The sequence below is a fragment of the Lissotriton helveticus genome, chromosome 7 (assembly GCF_964261635.1).
Source record: "Lissotriton helveticus chromosome 7, aLisHel1.1, whole genome shotgun sequence".
NCBI lineage: Eukaryota > Metazoa > Chordata > Amphibia > Caudata > Salamandridae > Lissotriton > Lissotriton helveticus.
Genome location: NC_136068.1, coordinates 73162245 through 73185276, shown reverse-complemented (window position 1 = coordinate 73185276; position 23032 = coordinate 73162245). Strand labels below are relative to the sequence as shown.

Genomic DNA, 23032 nt, shown 5'->3' with positions numbered 1-23032 from the left:
CACCATTACAATAAATCCTATTCGCAAAGCACTTCTGATTACTAGATTTGATCGGGGATGTGCCGGAATACAAACAGAGAAAAGTCGACGTTTCGACCCCTATCAACAGGCTGAATAAAGTCCTTTCACGGGGTCTTCATCAGGACGTCACACTGGGAGGGAAGGGGGCCAGTTCTGTGAAGAAGAATATTTCACTTTAATATATAATGAGGATGACAATTCATCCTAATAACTCTAACAACGAGTAGGGTGATAAATAAAAATAAATTACCATGGGGTACGGCCGATACTGGCTCAGTACATGGATAGGACGCCACGCTAAGGAGTCGTGGTCTGTCGTCAGTGGCGAAGAATTACGCTACAGAGGAGGTAAAAACAAGGGTGTCAGCAGGCTATTAAGTCCCAATGGTTTGTGCAAAAGGAGATAAGGCAGAGCCCTGAACGGGTCCTGTGGCCTTATTACCAAAGTAACCATGAGGGGGTAATTACGGTAAAAGAGAGAAATACCTCTGAGGTCAGAAGGAACGTCAACAGGTAGGTGAGTAATTAAAGAAGGTGCAGAAATTACTGCGGGAGTTCCCTGACGTGAAGCTGAAATAAATAAATGAATTGCATGTTTGGTGGTTAACACATGTCAATTTGCTTCAGGAGTTTGATTAAGCGGTAGCCATTACTCACAAGAAAATGTAGACCGATTCGTTTTGTTATGGAAACTTGTTCCAAAAAAGGGGGGGTGAATCCAGTAGCGTGTCGCTTGGAAACCCTGAAATTCTCACATTCATTAATAGCAAAACCTGGGGGTGACAAGGAAAAACAGCTCAATGTGCTGATCCAAATAATCCTAGTGATGCCAGAAGTAAGAGATAAGCCCCATTACACAAATAATTGGATGGCGATTACTCACGGAAGGGTAGGAGGCTGTTCACGCTGTCTATGCGGAAGCTCCGGCAAACTCCATCGCGGCAGTGGCATGGAGCGCGAGATTCAAAAAAGTCAAATACGGGGTAGATTTCCAAAACTCGATTAATCCATACGTTCTAGGGTAGATAAAAAAGTTACCAGGAGACTTGGATCCCACTAACGCAACCCCCCCTGGAAAAATGTACTTACAAAGGGCGGGGAAAAGAGCTGTCTTAATCAGGCTGTTCATCAGACTCCGCAGCGGCTGCAGTGCGGAGGACGGTGGGAGGAGCCGAAGCATATGTCAATTCCCATGGAAACAGAAGACATACTCTCTAGAGGGCGCGAAGCGCGTCCAAATACGATATAGGAACCGCAATTGAGAGGATTACATTAGACACAGGGCAAATTGGAGCAAAGTTAAGAAAAACCCAAGGTCAAAGGACCATTTGGGGAAAAATTAACCGCAGTATTAAATTTTTGGTATATACATGGAAAACCACTACTTGTTTGCAAAACACATCACAGATCGAAAAGCAGTTATTGGTGCATCTCCCACACAGGGGGATGTGACCAAATCGTAAGATTATCAAATACGAGGCAATTGGCAAATACTGTAATTTATACTACACAGAATAACAAACCACAGAAGGATGGTGCATCTCTCGCGCAGGAGGATGTAGACCAATTGCATTTGCCCAAATTCAGTTATGGGACATTGACATACATTAAAGAAGGCCTTAAAGGACTATTATCTCAGGCTACAGAATAATAGAATAATATAAGGGGGCTACACTTCTAACCCAATGCTGCCAATTGTGCAAGACTACTATCCTGCTCATTCAACCCATTTTTAATGGAGTCCAGAAGTGACATCCATTTGGACTCGCGTGTGTTAAGGATTGTTAAGAGGTTACCTCCTCGTCTCCCCAGACTGATCTTTTCAACAACAAACCATCGTAAATCAGTGACCAAATGGCCCGCGGTTTGCCAGTGATCTACCAGCGGTGCACCTGCCACTTTGCATCTTAGCCTACTGCAGGGAGAAGAGATCCTTGACTTGATTTTCTGTTGCGTTTGTCCTACATATAGCTGTCTGCATGGGCACTGAATGATGTAAATAACTCCAGTGGAGTTACAATTGGAGTGGTGTTTCAGATGAAATGTGCGTCCATTGTGGACAAATGTTTTTATCTGCATTGTCGTCTCGCATGCAGTGCACGTGCCAGAAAACAGGCGTGGTACAACCCCCGAGAATCCCTATTGAACCCAGAAAATTTAGCACGAGCAAGCACCGACCGTGTCATCTGCGTCACTACTTTCTCCACACGCAGTAATGATATAAAGAGGATTATCAACCATAATTGGCCTCTTGTTGCTGATGTCATAAACCAAACTGAGCTGCCTCTCCACTCTTTCAAAAGGGCAAAAAACATAAGGGACATGGTGGTCCACTCATACCTGGAACCATTGAGTCAACCAACTTTAACATCACTCTGGAACCTGCCCCCTATAATTGGGCATTACAGGTGTGGCACGTGCACTGCATGCGAGACGACAATGCAGATAAAAACATTTGTCCACAATGGACGCACATTTCAAGAGGTAACCTCTTAACAATCCTTAACACACGCGAGTCCAAATGGATGTCACTTCTGGACTCCATTAAAAATGGGTTGAATGAGCAGGATAGTAGTCTTGCACAATTGGCAGCATTGGGTTAGAAGTGTAGCCCCCTTATATTATTCTATTATTCTGTAGCCTGAGATAATAGTCCTTTAAGGCCTTCTTTAATGTATGTCAATGTCCCATAACTGAATTTGGGCAAATGCAATTGGTCTACATCCTCCTGCGCGAGAGATGCACCATCCTTCTGTGGTTTGTTATTCTGTGTAGTATAAATTACAGTATTTGCCAATTGCCTCGTATTTGATAATCTTACGATTTGGTCACATCCCCCTGTGTGGGAGATGCACCAATAACTGCTTTTCGATCTGTGATGTGTTTTGCAAACAAGTAGTGGTTTTCCATGTATATACCAAAAATTTAATACTGCGGTTAATTTTTCCCCAAATGGTCCTTTGACCTTGGGTTTTTCTTAACTTTGCTCCAATTTGCCCTGTGTCTAATGTAATCCTCTCAATTGCGGTTCCTATATCGTATTTGGACGCGCTTCGCGCCCTCTAGAGAGTATGTCTTCTGTTTCCATGGGAATTGACATATGCTTCGGCTCCTCCCACCGTCCTCCGCACTGCAGCCGCTGCGGAGTCTGATGAACAGCCTGATTAAGACAGCTCTTTTCCCCGCCCTTTGTAAGTACATTTTTCCAGGGGGGGTTGCGTTAGTGGGATCCAAGTCTCCTGGTAACTTTTTTATCTACCCTAGAACGTATGGATTAATCGAGTTTTGGAAATCTACCCCGTATTTGACTTTTTTGAATCTCGCGCTCCATGCCACTGCCGCGATGGAGTTTGCCGGAGCTTCCGCATAGACAGCGTGAACAGCCTCCTACCCTTCCGTGAGTAATCGCCATCCAATTATTTGTGTAATGGGGCTTATCTCTTACTTCTGGCATCACTAGGATTATTTGGATCAGCACATTGAGCTGTTTTTCCTTGTCACCCCCAGGTTTTGCTATTAATGAATGTGAGAATTTCAGGGTTTCCAAGCGACACGCTACTGGATTCACCCCCCCTTTTTTGGAACAAGTTTCCATAACAAAACGAATCGGTCTACATTTTCTTGTGAGTAATGGCTACCGCTTAATCAAACTCCTGAAGCAAATTGACATGTGTTAACCACCAAACATGCAATTCATTTATTTATTTCAGCTTCACGTCAGGGAACTCCCGCAGTAATTTCTGCACCTTCTTTAATTACTCACCTACCTGTTGACGTTCCTTCTGACCTCAGAGGTATTTCTCTCTTTTACCGTAATTACCCCCTCATGGTTACTTTGGTAATAAGGCCACAGGACCCGTTCAGGGCTCTGCCTTATCTCCTTTTGCACAAACCATTGGGACTTAATAGCCTGCTGACACCCTTGTTTTTACCTCCTCTGTAGCGTAATTCTTCGCCACTGACGACAGACCACGACTCCTTAGCGTGGCGTCCTATCCATGTACTGAGCCAGTATCGGCCGTACCCCATGGTAATTTATTTTTATTTATCACCCTACTCGTTGTTAGAGTTATTAGGATGAATTGTCATCCTCATTATATATTAAAGTGAAATATTCTTCTTCACAGAACTGGCCCCCTTCCCTCCCAGTGTGACGTCCTGATGAAGACCCCGTGAAAGGACTTTATTCAGCCTGTTGATAGGGGTCGAAACGTCGACTTTTCTCTGTTTGTATTCCGGCACATCCCCGATCAAATCTAGTAATCAGAAGTGCTTTGCGAATAGGATTTATTGTAATGGTGTAATTTTGGTCTGATTGTTTGGCCATGATATTTTGAATTATTCTTACACTGTCAAGAAAATCGGAATATTTTGTTATTCTTGTATATTATGTTATTCTTCTAATTCCTATCACTCCTTTTGAGCACTCTTTCCTTCCCTTCCCCCCTCCGGGGCTTTTTCGCAAAATATTAATTGATGCAACTGTTATGAATTTTGAAAATTACGTTTTGGTTGGTAATAAATCATTATTACCATTCCATTAATTTTGTGGAATTCTTTTTGTTTATTTGTTCTTAGTAATTTGTGTATGCTTTTGCTATCACCAGAGGGCACTCATCGCCGAGGCTCGGAGCCTGCCCCTGCAAAACATATAGTTCCGACTTAGTCCAATTCAGCGTATAGCCGGAAACTCTGCCGTGTGTGTCACAAATGTGCAACAAAGCCGGTACTCCGCGTTCGGGGTTTGTTAGATAAATCAACATATCGTCTGCGTACAACGACAGTCGGTCCTCCCCTCCCCCACACCATGACATGCCCTTAAGGATAGGCGAAGTCCGTATGAGGGTCGCCAGGGGCTCCAAGAAGATCGCGAACAGTAGGGGTGACAAGGGACAACCCTGTCGTGTGCCCCTCCCTAGCGGGAACGTGCGCGAGATATGTCCATTAGCTACCACGTGCGCCGCAGGGTCAGTGTACAGCAGCTTGACCCATGCAATAAAGCGGGGCCCGAATCCCAAGCGCGTCAGTGCCTCAAAAAGGTACGCCCATTCTACGAGGTCAAATGCCATCTTAGCGTCGAGTGCCAAAATCACCGCTGATTCCCCGATAGAATCCGCTCTGGCCAGCACTCCGTGCAGCCTCCGCAGGTTCAACGCCGTGTTCCTGTGTGGCATGAACCCGGATTGATCCGGGTGAATAATCGACGACAAATGGGGCAGGAGTCTAGTCGCTAGGAGTTTAGCCAAAATCTTAACTTCGGCATTTAGCAAGGATATGGGGCGGTAAGAGGAACATTCATCAGGTGGTTTGCCTGGTTTGGGGATAGTTACTATGGTCGCCACTCTCTGGTCTGGCGGAAGGGAGCCTTTTTCCAGACATTCCCTAAACATCTCCAGTAGATGTTCACTGAGGGATCCAGGCACTGCTTGATACCACTCAATGGGTATGCCATTGGGTCCCATTGCTTTGCCCGGGTTCAGTGCCCGAATCGCCAGCTGAACCTCCTCGGCGGTGATGTCCGTTTCTAACTCCTGTGATGCTTCCGGGGACAAAGTTTGGACCTCGATCGGAGCTAGGATGGCTGTGGCCATCTCAGGAGTGATCACACGTTCCGGGGTGTACACCCTTTCAAAATGGGTCGCGAGTAACTCCGTAATACGTCGTGGGTCAGTGTGTACCACCCCATTTTCGTCCTTCAAGCGTTGGATCCCCCTGGAGCTGCCCTCCCGTTAATCAAGCCACGCCAGCATTTTCCCCGCCTTTTCGCCCATCTCATAGATCCTATTTCGAGTGTCGGCTATTTGCCCTTTTACTTGGATACGTAGGTGATCGTCGTATAGTTGTTGTTGAAGGGTAAGTGCATGCAGGGTTAGTGGAGAGGGGTGCTGCTCATGGGCTGCTGTCCGATCCTGTAAACCCACTTCCAAATTAACTAATTCCTGCGATAATTGTTTTTTATGACCCGTGATGGAGTTAATGGCCTGTCCCCGCAGGACCATTTTATAGGCTTCCCACAGTATCTCCGGGGAACGCACTGAGTGTATGTTTTCCCAGAAGAATTGCTGTGTTGTATTCTTAAGGGCCTTGCGAACCCGGGGAACCCTGAGGTAGGCAGCGTGAATGGGGTAAATGCGTCTGCGTGAACGTGCCTGCGAAGAAAGTGTTAGCGTGAGTGGTGAATGGTCTGAAATCCCTCGTGGATGAATCGTCATGTCGTCTATAAGTTGGAGTCCCTCTCCCAGCGTCAGGAAGTGATCAATGCGAGATAGACTGCCGTGCACGGCTGAGAGATAAGTGTATTGTTTTGTACCAGAGTGTAAATGCCTCCATACGTCAGTCAGTCCCAAGGCCGTTACAAACCGCTGAAGGTAGGGGACCCCACCCGCCTGAACCGGTGTGGGGTATCTATCAAGTTGTGTGTCCAGAACTGCATTGAAGTCCCCCCCCCCCCCCCCCCCCCCCCAGGATAATCTCACCCTCGGGGAGAGTCAGAAGAAAGTCACCTAGTTTCGGGAGGTGAACCGAGTGCAACGCCGGTGGTATATACACAGATACTAAATTAAGAAGTTTCCCCTCCCACTGCCCCTGCAGGGCCGCAAAGCAGCCTTGGTCATCAGTTTTAGTAAGTAAGGGGATGAAACGTGTATTTTTTTGTATCAGGATGCCCGTCCCCCTGGAACCGGACGTAAACTCAGAGTGAACTAACATTTTATATCCTCGTCTATCCAAGGCCTTGGTAGTCCCCCCCTACCAGATGCGTTTCTTGCAGTAGTGCTATGGTGGGTTTCTGTCTTTTAATAGCAGTCAGTACTAACCCTCGTTTGACTCTGTCCCCAAGACCTCTCACGTTCCAAGACAGTAATCGTAAGGGAGGGCATTGTGACTCAGGGTCCGCTTGCCCCCCCAACTGGGACCGAATTATCAGCCATTAGGTACTATGGGTTCCATGGTGTAGTGGCCAAGGGGTGTAGCGGGCATGGCGGCCATGCCGGTGCACAGCGAAGGGCCGAGGGACATCACGGAGGTTTATGATCAGTCAATCCCACCCATCTCGCATTGACTCATACTGAAATTTAAGCATTGTCTTCGACTATCTATATACATTCCTAACTGTAACAAATCGACCCCCTCCCCAGCCCCCCTCCCTGCTACCCTGCCTAACGGACTTTCAACTGCCCGCCTCCCCAACTGAGCAGAGTGCTTGACCCATCCCGCAACCAGAGTACTTGCGTGTAGGGGGGAGAGCATCTCCCCGAGCAGGCGGCATCCCTGCGTGCCGTTGGTGTGTTCGCGCCAGAGTCCAATTGCAGCTATCAAACCGTGTCAATAAAACCAGCGATTGCCCTGTCCATGAAGATTGGAGTATGGGGTTCATTCGTCGCCACCAGCCCCTGCGAAACCACGGGACGGAGAGTTCTCCGCTCCTCCATGCCCTGACGTCTGTGAGCCAGCTCTGCTGTCGCCTCCGCGATCCTGGGCAGACCTGTGTCTCCTCCGCTGTCGGTCCACACTATGCCACCCCTCAAGCCAGTCCCGGGCCGCTTCTGGAGAATCGAAAAACCATACTTTTTTGTCCGCCACCACTCGCAGCCGGGCCGGAAAGATCATTGAATACGGCAGTTCCTTTTCCCTCAAAGTTTTCTTTACCTCAAGGAATGTTCTGCGCTTTCTAGAGACCTCCGCTGTGTAGTCCGGGAAGAAGGCGAGTTTCGAGTTCTGAATTCGGATCGGCGGCGCCACCCTTGCGGCCTGTAAAATGGCGTCGCGGTCTCTGAAATTGAAAAGTCGTGCCAGTATTGGTCTAGGCGGGCCACCTGTTTTCTGTTTGCCCCCGGCACTCTGTGGGCCCGTTCCACTGAAAAAAAGTTCGAAAGGCCTTTAGGCTGGAGTCTGGTTTTGATTAATTCCTCCACATACAGGTCCATGGCTCCCTTATCTTCAGATTCCGGCACTCCTAAAATACGAACGTTATTGCGCCGGGAGCGCCCTTCTTGGTCATCCAGCTTGTCTTTGAGCAGTTTGTTGTCCGCTTGCAGTCGTCCCATCGCCGTTTGTAACTCGGACACGTCTTCAACCAGCGATTTAGTGACCACCTCCACCTGTTTAACCCTTTCATTCATTTTCTGGAGGTCTGCCCGTATCAGGGTGACCTCCGTGGCCGTCGCTCCCACCGTCGCCTGCACCTGAGCCAGCGCCGCCAGAACATCCTCCAACGTGGCTTTCTTCGCCCCCTCAGACTCCGACGTTTTCCCCGCCTTCTTGCGCTGTTCTTGGGGGGGAGTATGCTTCTCGTAGGCGAATTTGTCCAATTTGGCCTGAGTAGTGCTATGTCTGGGGCCCCTGTTGGACATGGTATCGGTCTTGCGGACTTCTCAGACCCGCTCAGGCCCGTGATTAAACCAAGGAAGGCCGGTGCTGCGTGATCCTGTCGTCGACTGTGGGTGGTCACGTTAGGCGACCGCTGCCGCAGCAGCCACCGGAGGCCCCCCGCTACCGCAGGTCTTTATCGCTCCGCCTTGGCGGGCGGCTCCGCGGGGGTGGTTATTGGAAAAACCCTGGACCTGGCGTGTGTGCAGCGCCCAAGATGGCAGGTCCGACTGCCCGGTGCTCGGCGCTGCCCCAAAGCGCGATCACACAAGGACCCACTGCCACTGGGTGTCCTGGGGCCCCGCCTATGCCGCTGGGAGATGCTTACAGATTGTCCCGGCAGTGCATCCCGGACTCCGGTACATCCGGCCAACCGCCGCCGCCAAAGGTCTATTTCCGGCCAGGTCCGTAGGTTACGCAACTCCGCTGTCTCCAGGAGAGCGTTAGGCCCCACCTCTCGCTGATCTCAGCCAAGCGATGTCGCACCGTTTCAGGGTCTTCGCCGTCTCGAAATTGAACCATCGGGTGCTGCACGGCCTCTAGGTCCGATCCACCCCTTTAAGCACTTTGAGAATCAGGATAATTACGACGGATTGCAGTGGGAAGCCGCCTCCTCACGGGAGCCCTCCTAAGCTGCGGCCGCCATCGTTGGCTGCTAGCCACGCCCCCCAAGAGCATCATAATTGATGGATTCTGATGTGTCTAATCGGAGCTTCGCAGCTAACATTATAGTCTTAGCTTGAGCCATCCTACCCTCGTCCGCAGCAACTTTAGCCCATTTTAGTCGCCTGCCGCAGTTCGAAGGAACAACTTCGTGGGATGATTTCCATTTAGGTGGAGACTCAATTGGTTTCCCATCTTGCCACAGAGGGGCAAGGGTTAAGGCTAGAGGGTTGTGGTCACTGTCAGATGACAATAAGACTTCCATGTCATGGAAGTACGACCACAGGTTATGGTTCAGCAGTATATAATCAATTCTAGAAGTGTGTCCCACCCTGTTATAGGTGTGCGCTCCCCTAGAATCTGACTTAGATCGACCATTAGTGGCTCTAAGGTCGTATTCCATACAAAGTGAGTTGATATCTATAGCTCTCTGGGTCCATTTTTTAATCGGATCCAGAGAGAGCAGAGGAATGCCTCTCCTAGCATCGTCTACCCATGTGTCCAATATATCCTCACTTGCTAAGGGTTCGAAACAGCAGTTAAAGTCTCCTGCTAAGACAACAAGGGAATCAATTTTACAGGCTTTCAGCTCCTCTTCTACTCCGGATGAGGATAACATTGAGTTCCCCCCCCCCTAGCCCCCCTTAAGTAGAGGTTAAACACTTCTAGCTTCCTACCCCCATGGCACTGTATTGAGAGTCTCAGAAGATCAGGCGATTGTGTGTGTATGTGACTTATGGTTAGTCCCAATGCAATACTGACCCAAATAAGAAGGCCACCCGACGGGCGGCCTTTGCTGCCCTGTGGTTGGGATGCTGGCACAGAGTAGGTTGTGTACCCTACCCTGTGGCAGGGTTCCAAGCACCATGTTTCTTGCAAAAGACAAATCCCGAATGGATCCACAAGGGAATTCCAGTCTGGGTTGTCAACATTGCGTGCAAGCCCTGCCACATTCCAACTTAAGATCTTCAGTTGGGGGTTTCCTATAGTACTCTGTCTGGTCAATGGCGCAGGAGCAGGGGGGAGCAAGATTAGAGCCCGGGCCTACCCCTGAGCCATGATCAGACACTGCCTCCATTACATCGGCTCTAGTTGGTGTTTGGGCGGCCTCCTTCTGGATTCGGATATTTGCCCTGGTGTCGGTAATTCGTTTGCCAGGAGGCAAAGACAGCTGATGGGAAAACATGGGAGTCATTGATGGTGCAACTAGCTCATGCACAATTGCATGAGTTCTAAGGGTATTAGGAGTGTTCGGCGCTCCCTGTACTAACAAGGCATGTGCCAATGGTTGGACAAGTGGGGTGGAGCTAATTCCTTCCAATGTAGTTAGCAAGAAAAAGGAGTCAGAGTCCCCATGAGATAGAGGAATCTTTGCAGGCAGGTGAGGATCAGGGGGCTTGAGCAGTCAATCTACTTCTTCGAGACAGCTGTACCTGTTCGAGGTTGGTACCCCGAACCAGCGTCTAGTTGGAATTTGCTCTTTAGTAGGAAACCCCCTCCTGGGCTGCTGATGTGCCATAGACCAGTTGCCCCCATAAGAGTGTGCATTACGTGGTGGATAGAAGAAAGTTAGTGGCCTGGGTGCAATGGATGAGCCCTCACCAACAGTAGACCATGAACAGATATGGCGGGCCGTGTATGGATCCTCAAACGTCACGACCACACAATCGCCAGGACTGGATTTCCGTGAGGGACCCACCCAGGGGACTCTTCGCACCATTTTAACTCCGCTTCTCCGACCATTTGGAATTGGTCTATGCACATTAAGCCAGTGCATGACCTTGTTCTTTAGAGAACAATGATTTTCGTACTGGCCAATCACGACCTCTGGCACACCCGTCAGTACCACTACGTAGTCGTTGGCTTCTGGGGGGAGATCGATATACCCCCCCTTGAAAGTTGCTCTTGTTATGTGAGCCCTGAATAGGTCGATGGGTATTGTTGCTAACATTCTGCCTCGGAAGAGCACCCACATTGGTATGTGTGGGGGCTTGGGGAATGGGGTCCTTTAACCTTGGCGCCCTAAGCGGGGGATCAGGTATTTTATAATCAATTCCCTTAGTGCGAGGTTTGGGGATTGGCTGCGTTGAAACTAGTGCTGGAGGGGGAACACTTGGAGTCTGTGGGGCTATGTTATTCTCTAGGAGACCTTGGTTTTCTAGGCCTCGTAATCCCAGAGTGGCCAAAGCTATAATGCTCTTTTCCATCTCTAATAGATGGTTCTCAATGCGTGAGAGTCTTAAGTCCAGGGGAGATAGGAGCTTTTTTAGGGTTTCCCAAACTATTCCTATAAACTCCCCATCCCTCCCTTCCTGATCCTTTGAGTGAAGTCCGATTTCTTCTGTAATTATATTATCTTCAGTGGTTGCAGAGGCTGTACCATCACTATCTTTTCCCCGGGGAATCTGTAACGGGGAAGCATACCCTCCTATAACGTTAGTCGCATGGATGTTACCAACGTTGAATAGGTTTGCCCCAACGATTTTAGCCTTCTTGCGTGAGTAAGCAGACCTTGAGGCACGTTTCCTTTTGTGTAGTATGCCCTTGGTGCTAGTACATGTGGATACATCTAAAATGTCTGGGGAATGGGGAGTGATAGTAAGTTGTTGATCAAGGGTAACCACGGGTGGGGGCTGACTTACAATCGAGGGTATGGGACACAGGGGTAAGGGCGAGACAAGTGAAACCGGAGTATAATTAACATCCGCCTTCGCGATTACTCAGCGCTGATTGACCAGACGCTCCGGAGTAGTAGCAGATGCTATGTGACCCAGTGAAGAATTTTTGGAGTTAGCAAAGTCCTGCGACAGTCTTCTAGCAGCAGCCAGATCTAAGGAGACTCGAGTTTGCAATTTAGTAATTTCATTGTCTATAGCAATGTTTGTGCGTGTAATAAAGTCATCCATGGGACCATTTTGTATCAACCCCCCCTTAGCAGCCCTACTGCGGCTAGCCCGTGTGCACATGTATAACAAGATAAGCAACCAGAATAGCCAATAGGAGGAAACAATATGAACTGTACCGAGGGCAGGGCGAAGGGCGAAGGAGGGGGGCCCAGACCAGACCTCTTAGACCTCGAACGGCCCGCTCTTTGCCCGGTCTTCGCCCCGCGCTGCGTCCCGCGCTGCGGGAGTGCTGGTCCTAGATGTAGTGAACGTAGAGGGCGGTGGGCGGGCCAACAGGGAGAGCGGACCGGAAGGTCTCCGACGGTCACGCAGGGACTCCTGGGCAATGGAGTCCCTGCTAACGCTCGCAGCCCCACTGAAGCCTCACACCCAAGCCCAAGTCCTCCTCAGCGCCGGTTGCAGCGTCCAAGTCCAGCCCCCAGCAGAGACGACGAAGCGGCACCCGCGGAGCGGGTGCGGCGAGCAGCAAACAGCAGTGGTGGTGTCCCAAGCAAGCGCCTACAGGTACGAGCGCTATAGTGTTAGTGGCGTCCCCCATATGTGCATTAACCTATTGACCGGCATGAGAAGAATGAAAGGCGGAGAAGGATGAAAGGCAGAAGTGTATGATCATGCAACTCCTTACATTTCCTACAAGCATACACACCAGAAACACAGGCAGAGAGAGAAAGATGGGGATATATGCAGTGAAAGTTCACTCACCCAGCTTTACGAATGGGTGTTAACTGAGGCAAAAATCACTTTCTTAAACCTGCCTCCGGTGAATGTCTTGTTCCTCCCCGTACAAGCTTGCTAGCTCCAACCATTTGCAGGCATATTTGGCAGTGCGGTACACACACAGACCCAGGGCTGGAAAGCTGTGAATAAGTCTGTTAATGCAGCATCGAGGAAGAGGGGTTTTAATGGGCTCCGCTGCCCCAGCCTGGACATTAAAAGTTGATGGCGCCGATGGAAGCAGCGAGGCCGGGTGCAGCCTGCCTTGTGTGCCGTGTCAGGATGATGGGTGTGCGCAGAGCGGTGTGCAGTGTGGCTGAGACCGCTTTAATCACGAGAACTCCCCATAAAAGCAGAAAGCAAGGCGGAAAAGTAACTGCTCCTCCAGGAAGGACGGGGCGAGCTGAACGCATCTCATCTGCGAAAATACAACAATTAGGGAGAGCTCAGGTGGGCAAAGAACAGCAAGGATGCGTTTTACATAGCGGCTAAACACCCGAGTATCGAGGCGCTGCTGTGCTAATGAATGTTACTATTACCAGCCACATTGGCACCGGCGAAGGGTAACACGGAGTTTTGGTGCTTTTTGACGTCCTGCGCACAAACCTAAATTACTTGAAAAATACATACTTGTGTGTATTTGAGTGCAGGGGGCTGAGAATTAGTGGGGGGTTTCTCCTACTTCCAAGCCTGCTGACAAACACGTTTTAGACAAATACTGTTGTGCTGTTGTTTACCAAACAACCCATACATAAGGAAAATGGAAACCTCGCCTTGAAGCGATTAGCGTGTAAAGTTTCGCAGTATATTGCATGCACGTAGTGTTTAGCCTTAAAATTCCCCACAGCACTATTAACAAGACGGAGAGTTTGAACGCGCAGGGTTCCTATCATGAAAAACAAGCAGGAAGTGGGATAAGGGAGGGGTGGCAAATGGTGAGCAATTTCGCGGCCGCCTTGATGTTCTCAGTGGCTGCCCGGCTCACTGAGAACATCAAAGTGGCCGCAAAATTGCTCCCAAAGCTGCAGCCGGGCAAATGGTCCGCGCGCCCGGCGAGCGCATGCACTGTTCCCGATCCGCCTGCAGACTTTGGGAGCATTTTTAAAAGTCCCTTACTAAACTCTCGCAGATCAACGCATGCGCGTTCGATCAGCGAGGCCTAAAAAGGGCTCCGTCTGCCAAATTTGGTGTAAATCCATTAGGTGGTTCGGCCTGTAACTGTTTAAAAATTGGAAAATCCCAATATGCATTGCATGGAGAGAAATCCGTTTTGACCCAGGCTTTTTCTCGGACCCCGGCCTGCCAAATCACCCCCGTTACCTTCCATTTCGGAACTAGGCAAATTATGGCAATTTTTTGGGAACATTTCGTGAACTTTCGTCAAATGGCACCAACGTGTGTGTGTGTGTGTGTGTTTTTTTTTTTTATAATAAAGACTTCTACTGATGCACTACAACGTGGTCTGTGCTCAGTTACTAATATTGGTAGCAAGAAAGTGCGAGCGGAGTCTTCTTGAGATATATATCTATATATATATATATATATAGATATATATCTCGATCAGAGGTTGCTTTTGTTCATTCCAGCTAAGGTTGGATGGTATTTTACCAATCCAAAGCTGTAATACTGTGCTTGGAGTGGTAAAAGGCTTGTATCGTTTTACAGTTCGACATGGAGGGCACTAGCTGCTTAAAGACTTTGCTGTATAAATAGCACAAGACTTTGTTCTTTTCTAGCTCGGCATGGATGGCCCTGTGCTAATCCTATGCTTAAAAACTTTGCTACAAAAACAGACATTTGAGGACAACACATTAAGAGTTGCTGTGTTTATAGGTGCTCCTCTATACCTAATCTTTGGAACACCCAGAATTCTGTGCTTCTTTTTTGCATAATTTAAGCAGCACTTTAAGTCTGAAAGGGTATTGTGTGTGTGTGTATTCACGTTCTGCTACAGATGCTAAGCAGCCACTATGGGAGTGGTGTCTGGTGCGGCCCTCGCCTTTTCAAATCCAAGGTTATCCTCTTACAAAGCGACACCATGCAGTGATTACACACACTCAAAGTTCTTGAGTGTGCATGTATGTCGCTTTGTAAGAGGCTAACCTTGGAGATATATATTTGCTGAAAAAAACAGAAGTTAGAGTTGGGTGTGACAAAAAGATCAGTTTTTTATAATAAAAAAAGAAACATGCTAGCCAATTCACTGACAAAAAAACCAAAGGTTAAAGTAACTTCATAGTTAGGTGAATGTTAACGATCAGACATTGCTGTGGCGACCTTTCCAGGTAGAGGTATTTCTAGGTAACAGATCTGTAGGAAAAAGTATCCCTTAGAAGTTATCAGTTCTCAATAAAACTTATTCAGAGGGAGAATGGCTCATCCCCTGGCTATCTGTTTTATGCAGACTTATTTGGTAAGGCTTTTTCTAGCTAAAGACTGCTGGCCCAAAGCAGTTGCCTGTGGCTGAGATCATTCTAGGCGTTCCTTCCATCATTTCCTATTGGGCAGGGAAATTTGACATAACTGAAGCAGCACTGTAATCTCACGAGGGGTAGTGCCAACACTGTGGATCTGTGACACTACTTCTTTAATTCCATCTCTCGTCCCCCCCCCCCTCCCCCTCTTCCTCCCCGGGATGGGTGAATGGCTGAAATGAAAGTTTTCTAGATCTAGTATGACACCTAGAGAAACTTCTTCATAAGGAAGTTCTGTGCTCAGTAAAAATAATATAATAAGTATGTAACTTGTATTTTTTCATATCTTTTACAGGAGAGCTGTTTGCCCAAGCCCCTGTTGACCAATTTCCTGGCCTCACTGTGGAGACTGTGACAGACTCAAGTCGATATTTTGTAATCCGTATTCAAGATGGAAACGGTAAGTAAGGGCTTTAAAAAAATGTAAGTGCCAAAAAAGAACAGGTTATAGGGAGGTGCCTACTTGTACTAGCATAGAAAGTAATTTAGGCGCTAGACTCAGGAGATTGTGGTGGAGAGGGGTGATGCCAAGATGTCTGTGAGGCAGTGGAGAAGAGATTTATAAAGTACGTGTTTCTTTCGTTATTAAGAAGACCAGTAAGTTAATAAATTAGAGGAAAATTGTAGTGGGTGGTTGGTGCAGGAGAAGACTAATCCACCTAGAATTGTCGGTCTAGTTGAGAATAACTAATCTATCAAAAACACTTTGAATTCCCCTTTCCACAAAGTATTACAAGGATGCGTAGTCAAGTCAAGTCAGGTAATTTATATAGCGCACTACATACCCAGAGGGTCTCAAGGCGCTTGGGGAAGGGTGGGGAATTATTTGTCGAAAAATCCAGGTTTTAAGCTGCTTTCTGAAGGCTAGGTGGTTTTGAGTGAGGCGGAGGTGAATGGGAAGGGAGTTCCATGTTTTAGCCGCTAGGTAGGAGAAGGATCTTCCTCCCATGGTGGATTTGTTGATGCGTGGGACCGCAGCGAGGGCTTGGTTGGAGGAGCGTAGCTGGCGGGAGGGGGAGTAGAAGGATAGTTGCGAGTTGAGGCATTCTGGTCCAAGTTCGTAGAGTGCTTTGTGTGCGTGGGTGAGGAGGCGGAACGTTATCCTCTTATTGACAGGGAGCCAGTGGAGGTCTTTTAGGTGACCGGAAATGTGGTCTTTGCGCGGGATGTCGAGTATGAGTCTGGCTGATGCGTTTTGGATGCGTTGGAGTTTTCTCTGGAGTTTAGCGGTGGTACCGGCGTATAGGGTGTTTCCGTAGTCCAGGCGGCTTGTAACTAGTGCGTGAGTGACCGTCTTTCTACTTTCGGTGGGGATCCAGCGAAATGTTTTTTTGAGCATGCGGAGGATGTTGAAGCAAGATGATGAAACTGCGCTGACTTGTCTGGACATCGAGAGAGAGGAGTTCAGGATGACGCCCAGGTTCCGTGCGTGGTCCGTTGGAGTCGGTGCTTTTCCTAGGGCAGCTGGCCACCAAGAATCGTCCCAGGTGGAAGGGGAGGTGCCTAAGATGAGGTCTTCTGTTTTGTCTGAGTTCAGTTTAAGACGGCTGTGTTTCATCCACTCGGCTACTTCTTTCATTCCTTCATGTAGGTTGGTTTTGGCGGTGTTTGGGTCTTTGGTGAGGGAGAGGATTAGCTGGGTGTCATCAGCGTAGGAGATTATGTTGAGGTTGTGTTGTCGAGCGATGGCCGCGAGGGGGCTCATGTAAACGTTGAAGAGGGTGGGGCTAAGTGAGGATCCTTGTGGCACGCCGCAGATGACTTCGGTGGCCTCCGACTTGAACGGTGGGAGGCGGACTCTCTGAGTCCTTCCGGTGAGGAACGAGGTGATCCAGTCCAGTGCTTTTCCTTGGATTCCGATGTTGTTGAGGCGTTGTAAAAGAGTGCTGTGGCAGACTGTGTCAAAGGCTGCGGAGAGGTCGAGGAGGATGAGGGCGACTGTGTCTCCATTGTCCAGTAGTGTTCTAATGTCGTCTGTTGCTGCGATGAGGGCGGTCTCAGTGCTGTGTTTGGCTCGGAAGCCGGATTGTGATGAGTCAAGGGATTTGTTGGCTTCGAGGAAGGCGGCGAGCTGGTTGTTGACTGCTTTCTCGATGACTTTGGCCGGGAATGGTAGGAGCGAAATGGGGCGGTAGTTTTTGAGTTCGGTGGGATCAGCTGTGGGTTTTTTCAGGAGGGCGCTGAGTTCGGCGTGTTTCCAGCTTTCCGGGAAGGTGGCGGATTTGAAGGAGCAGTTGATGACGTCTTGGAGATGAGGTGCTATGATGGAGTCTGCTTTGTTGAAGATGTGGTGAGGACATGGGTCTGTAGGGGATCCTGAGTGGATGGAGTTCATCAGGCGGATGGTGTCCTCAGTGGAGATTGGGTTCCAGTCATTGAGGATGTTCAAGGGGGGTGAAGGAACAGTAGAAGGTTGGGTGGGTTGGTCTCCGGGTTGGTTGTCGAAGCTGTTGTGGATGTCTGCGATTTTGTCGTGGAAGAACGAAGCTAGGGAGTCGCAAAGGGTTTGAGAGGGAGAGATGTCGTTGGAGTTGGCAGTGGGGTTGGTAAACTCTTTGACGATGTTGAATAGTTCCTTGCTGTTGGGGGCGTTGTTGTCTAGTCGGTCTTTGAATGCAGCTTTCTTGGCAGTTCGGATCAGTTGTTGGTGTGTGCGGGTGGCGTTTTTGAAGGCGTCCCTGGTGTTGGTGTTTGGGTCTTTTTTCCAGGCCTTTACAAGGGAGCGACAGAGTTTCTTAGATTTCTTAAGATCATCGTTGAACCAGGGGGCGTTTTTGCTGCCTAGTTTGATTTGACGTTTTTTCAAAGGTGCTAGGTTCTCGGCGCTGTTGGTTAGCTATTGAGTGAGGTTAATGGCTGCTTGGTTGGCGTTCGATGAGTGGGCAGGGGGGTATTGAAGAAGCGATGAGGAGATCTGGTCGATGGTGATTTTGTTCCAGTTTCTTTGCGTAGCAAGATGGTTGCATAGCTAACTAAGAGATTGTAGCATATCCAGTTGAAAAATGGAACAGTGGAATCCGAAAAGAGCTTGATGCCCGAATTAACACTCCTACCCTCTTCAACGCAGTTTGCTAGGATGTTTGGCAGATATAGCCGTATGAGTGAGTAAAGTGAGAGATGGGCAGTTTGAGATTGCAGAAAGTGCTTACTCATTCCCTTGTTTTCTAGGGCGAAGCGCTTTCATCGGCATTGGCTTCTCAGATCGTGGTGACGCCTTTGACTTCAATGTGGCACTTCAGGACCACTTCAAGTAAGTATTACACAGGTTATTATCCAGCTGTTGTAGGACGGTGAATGGCTTGTCTTTTATTCAGATACCGCAATAGGACGGGCAGGCACAATATTCACAACCTAGATCTTGGCAAGACTGGTACTGAGTAGATCAGGTTTGAATCTGTAATTATTTTGAACTGTGCCACTATTTTTAAATCTGCTTGAACTATTGAACCTGTAGAAGGACATTCCTGAAATTGTTTGGAGGTATTTTCAAATGAAGCTGGGAGAATGTTGTATGATCTGGGTACTGGCTGGGCCACATTATCCTTAGCAGCACTGAATATTGTTTTAATCTATTTGACTAGTAATTTGTTTGTGCTTTGAATACATTGGGTAAGTGTCAGTTTCTATCATAATTGTATATAGTTTGGACTTACTGTGGTGAGCAAAGACAGTTGATTTTCCCCAATTTACTGTACATTGTTTCTGCATCCTGTCCATCGGAATTGTATTGAGGAACTCCACTTGTAGTGATTGACATGCTCTCACTCTTGACATACTCTTATGATATGTAGTGATTCCTTAGTGATTCCTAAGTGTTAAGTGAACACCAAGAGAAACTCAGTGGAGTGTAAAATCCATGCATTTGCTGCTTCTTTGAGATTAATAACAATGGAGTCCATTGAACTCATTGGGCAGTGCTTTACGGCCGAGGCTGGCGCCAAGCTCTAAACATTACAAACTCTCATCTCATGGAGTACTTTTAAATGAAAAAGGCAGTTTTATTTTTTATTTTTTTAGGTAGATTTTCCTGTTAATAACCACTTTCAATCTAAACCGATAGATAGGAGCTCTGGTGATATTGTGATTTGCTCTGGGTAACAGTTTCCTCATGTGAGGAAACTGGAACTAGAACTCCTATCATCTGGTTTCAAGCTCCACTGCATTCCGGATATACCACAACATCAGTGTAGGCTTGTGGTTTGATGTTGTTGGATGCTATCTTGAGGTCCTCCCCTTCCTCTCCAGCCTTCACCGTGAACATTGTTCCCTGCTGTACATGTTGGTTGACTCCCCTTTCTCTGTGCAGGTGGGTGAAGCAGGAATCCGATCTCACAAAAGAGTCCCAGACACCTGACACACGGCCAAAACTTGATCTGGGCTTCAAGGAAGGTCAAACTATCAAACTCAGCATTGGGGTGAGTGTACAGCAACCACAGACAGACTTAAAGAATGATCTATTTGATAGTAAAGAGTGGCTGTTTAGGAAGAATAGGTGGATGCTGGAGGTGCTAATGAGGTGGCTGCAAAAAAGCTCTCCGACATGCCTCCTTTACACTCATACTCTCGGTCAATGACCGTGACCAACGATGAGACATCTGTTGGTTCATTTTTTATGCTATGCAAACAGTACAATAATGGTTGTTAAATTAATTTACACCGAATGATGAACCGCAGCAATTTGGAAGGGCCCTGCTCCTTAGCAATCATTTTGAGAAACATGTTCATCTAACAAGTGGAGAAATGATTGAAAATACTTTAAGTTTACATTTTTTCGCTTTACATATGTGTTGCCATTCAGTATACAAACAGGAATCACACATAACGTAAAAGAATAGATGGAGGTGTAGTTTACATGAAGGTAGACTGTGGGCATTCCCACCATTCTCTGGTTTTCCTCTATTGGTATTTTGGGTAATTATTTTGGTCAAGGAAGGGGTGGGAAAGTGAATGATCGTAGTCAGTGGGGACAAGTGGAGAAGGGGGGTTTGTCTAAAATTCGAAGATCTTTAGGTAAGGTGTGAAAAGCTTAGAGGGTGTGTAGAAGGCATCCACCTCAAATTTTTATTTAAATAGGTATGTTGGAGGATCAGACTGAATAAAGTAATCAATGTGGAAAAACGATATAAATCCTCTTCAAAATGACCAAAGAAAAGCGTACAGGTGGTGATTTGACATTACTGTTGAGGATAACAAGGCCTAAGTAGTGAATGCTGGTGTGTGAGGTTGGTGTTAACGCACATTGGGCCTGTAGCAAAGATGGCTTCTCTTTAAGAGATGCATGTGGGCTGTGCTGCTGGATATGACTATAGAGAGTAAGGTATGTGGTACTGCTGTCTCGGAGCATAATGGATCAGCACAGGAGACCAAACTGGTGAAGGTCACAGAATGTACACTACAGAGGAACCCCCTGCAACACCACAAGAAATGTACTTCTGAGGCTCGGGGGAAGCTCTTGAACTACCAGCCTCCAGAGTCAGACTGGCACCATAGAGAAAAATATTTGCTTCTTGTAGTCCCATCACACAACCCCCTGATTTTTTTTTAATGAATGGGGATACAGGGTCTTCCTCATTGCAGAACTATCTGTCGGTCCTGCATGGAGTGCTGAAGTTGAGTAAACCACAGCGGGAGACCTAAATGGGCATGTGGCCTTGCATCCTAATTAGTGAACGGTACTACTGTAGGGGAGCATCTTCTTGTGCAGTTACCATTAAGTAGCCCCATCTACTCCGTCTAAGAGCAAGAGGCTCCTGACAACCTCAGTGGAGAAGGTTTGCACCAAATTAGATGCCATTTGGAAAAATATTGTAACATTTACGAAAAAAGCTGAATATGATGGAATTAAAGCTGATTGGACCAGAGAAGAAAGTGGTACCTACAGATAAAAGAGCAGTGTCCACAGAAACCGCCGAGTATTAAAAGATGTCAATGTATACCGTATTCCAAAACTGTGCCCTACTCCTAATTGTTAGGCTGGAGAATTTGGTGGATAATCTGTGCAGCTCCACATCCCATGCACCCCTGGGGTGGAACTCATGGCTGTAAATTCTGATCTGGTAACTGAACTTTAGCCTTCTAGGGCTGCAAGGCCAGTCCAGATTCCGAGACAAGCCTTACTCATCTGAGAAGAGCAGCCCTTCCATTGTGATGTGGAGAAGGTTCCGGGGCTGCAGTCATTGCAGAATTTCAAGTTGGAGACCTTTGTAAACTCCTGAGTTCAGCAGCAAAAGATCGATTTATTATATTGTGAACACAGAAATCTCTTGTTCCCTGCCCTAAGTGCCATGACAACCACATGATGAGTGCAATGTAATGGGTCTAGCCTGCACACCTGCTTAGTTTCAACCAATTAATCTAATTTAACAACAAATTTACTTAATTTAGGAGCTAACCCAGTGGGAATTGTGCCCACAATTCTTTGTCAAACAGCTCTGTAAGGACCTAGTGTGACCAGGTCTAACTGGGAGCTCAAACTGGGTCCATTAAAGGTTTCAAGAATTGTGTAAACTTAATTTATAAACACTTGTCCCAATTCAACATCATATGACATACAAAAGTTCTGGTTCAAAATCAACGTCGTTTTTACTGTATCTGATACATCTTATTCATGTGGTTTCAACAAATACAATAATGGTGATTGAGTAAAATACGATTTGACTGATACATTGTTAAATCACATATGTATATTTCATTCCTTGCAACTATTACAAAAAGTCTTTAAATAAATGATAAACATCAAAACATATCCCAATGCATTTCGGGTCACTACTGGACCCTTCTTCAGGGGTGGTCCTTTATTCAAAACGGTTTAAATCCTTGATATTCAATAGATGTTCTGTTTGTAAGCACTTCAAAGTAGTATTTCAAACACTGTGAAGATAGTAATCGCCATGATAATAATGTCAGTATTTGCATGTGAAAGTCTGCACGGTGTCAAAAGTAGTTAAAATAAGAAGATAAGTGAGTCATGAAGTTAACAGCAGCTAAACTGAAGTGTGTGAGGGAACTGATTAGGGGGATGAATTATAGTAATGCTGAGGTGCAACCTTATTTGAAACACCCTACTACCGTATGTGTGCCTGACACCAAACACCACGTGATAAAAAATACGTGCAACTCAAGTGCACCCAGTATCAAAAAATCTCAACTTACCCGCCCAACACACACAATTGTGGACGGTTTCAAGAATTCAACGAGCGTATCCGGTTCTGTGGATTACATGAGTACTTATGTCAATTAAAAAACGTTATGAGAACAAAAACGTCTCCCTAACTCTATGTGGCTCACTGGCTTACCGAAAAACAAGTATCACGAGGATGAATCTCAAAGTTCCCGCAATCTGCGGTACAGCATAGACCGGTTGGCCAAAGACTCCCTGTAAGTAAAAGATGCGAGTGCGTCAGTCTCTCGCCCCGATTTTCCCGTGTGATGTTATCAAAGCGGCAAGAGCTTCCATCATGCCTACCTTCGGTGTCGTGGCGTCCTCTAACCCTCGACCTGGCGATTACTTCCGGAAACAACATCCGGTACAACGTAACATGCTTAAGTAGTCATGCGCCCTGGACGTTAGGCTGAGGCCAGGGCGCATGACTACTTAAGCATGTTACGTTGTACCGGATGTTGTTTCCGGAAGTAATCGCCAGGTCGAGGGTTAGAGGACGCCACGACACCGAAGGTAGGCATGATGGAAGCGCTTGCCGCTTTGATAACATCACACGGGAAAATCGGGGCGAGAGACTGACGCACTCGCATCTTTTACTTACAGGGAGTCTTTGGCCAACCGGTCTATGCTGTACCGCAGATTGCGGGAACTTTGAGATTCATCCTCGTGATACTTGTTTTTCGGTAAGCCAGTGAGCCACATAGAGTTAGGGAGACGTTTTTGTT

At 47.4% G+C, this 23032-nt stretch overlaps 1 protein-coding gene across 1 annotated transcript in view; it reads left to right on the top strand.

Annotated features, from left to right (window-relative positions):
- Positions 1-23032, top strand: part of LOC144768100 (adaptin ear-binding coat-associated protein 1-like) — a 159967-nt gene that overhangs the window by 67312 nt on the left and 69623 nt on the right. Inside the window, 3 exon segments of the mRNA XM_078651490.1 lie at positions 15441-15545; positions 18314-18395; positions 19452-19560. Of these exon segments, the coding sequence (XP_078507616.1) occupies positions 15441-15545; positions 18314-18395; positions 19452-19560 (296 nt within the window).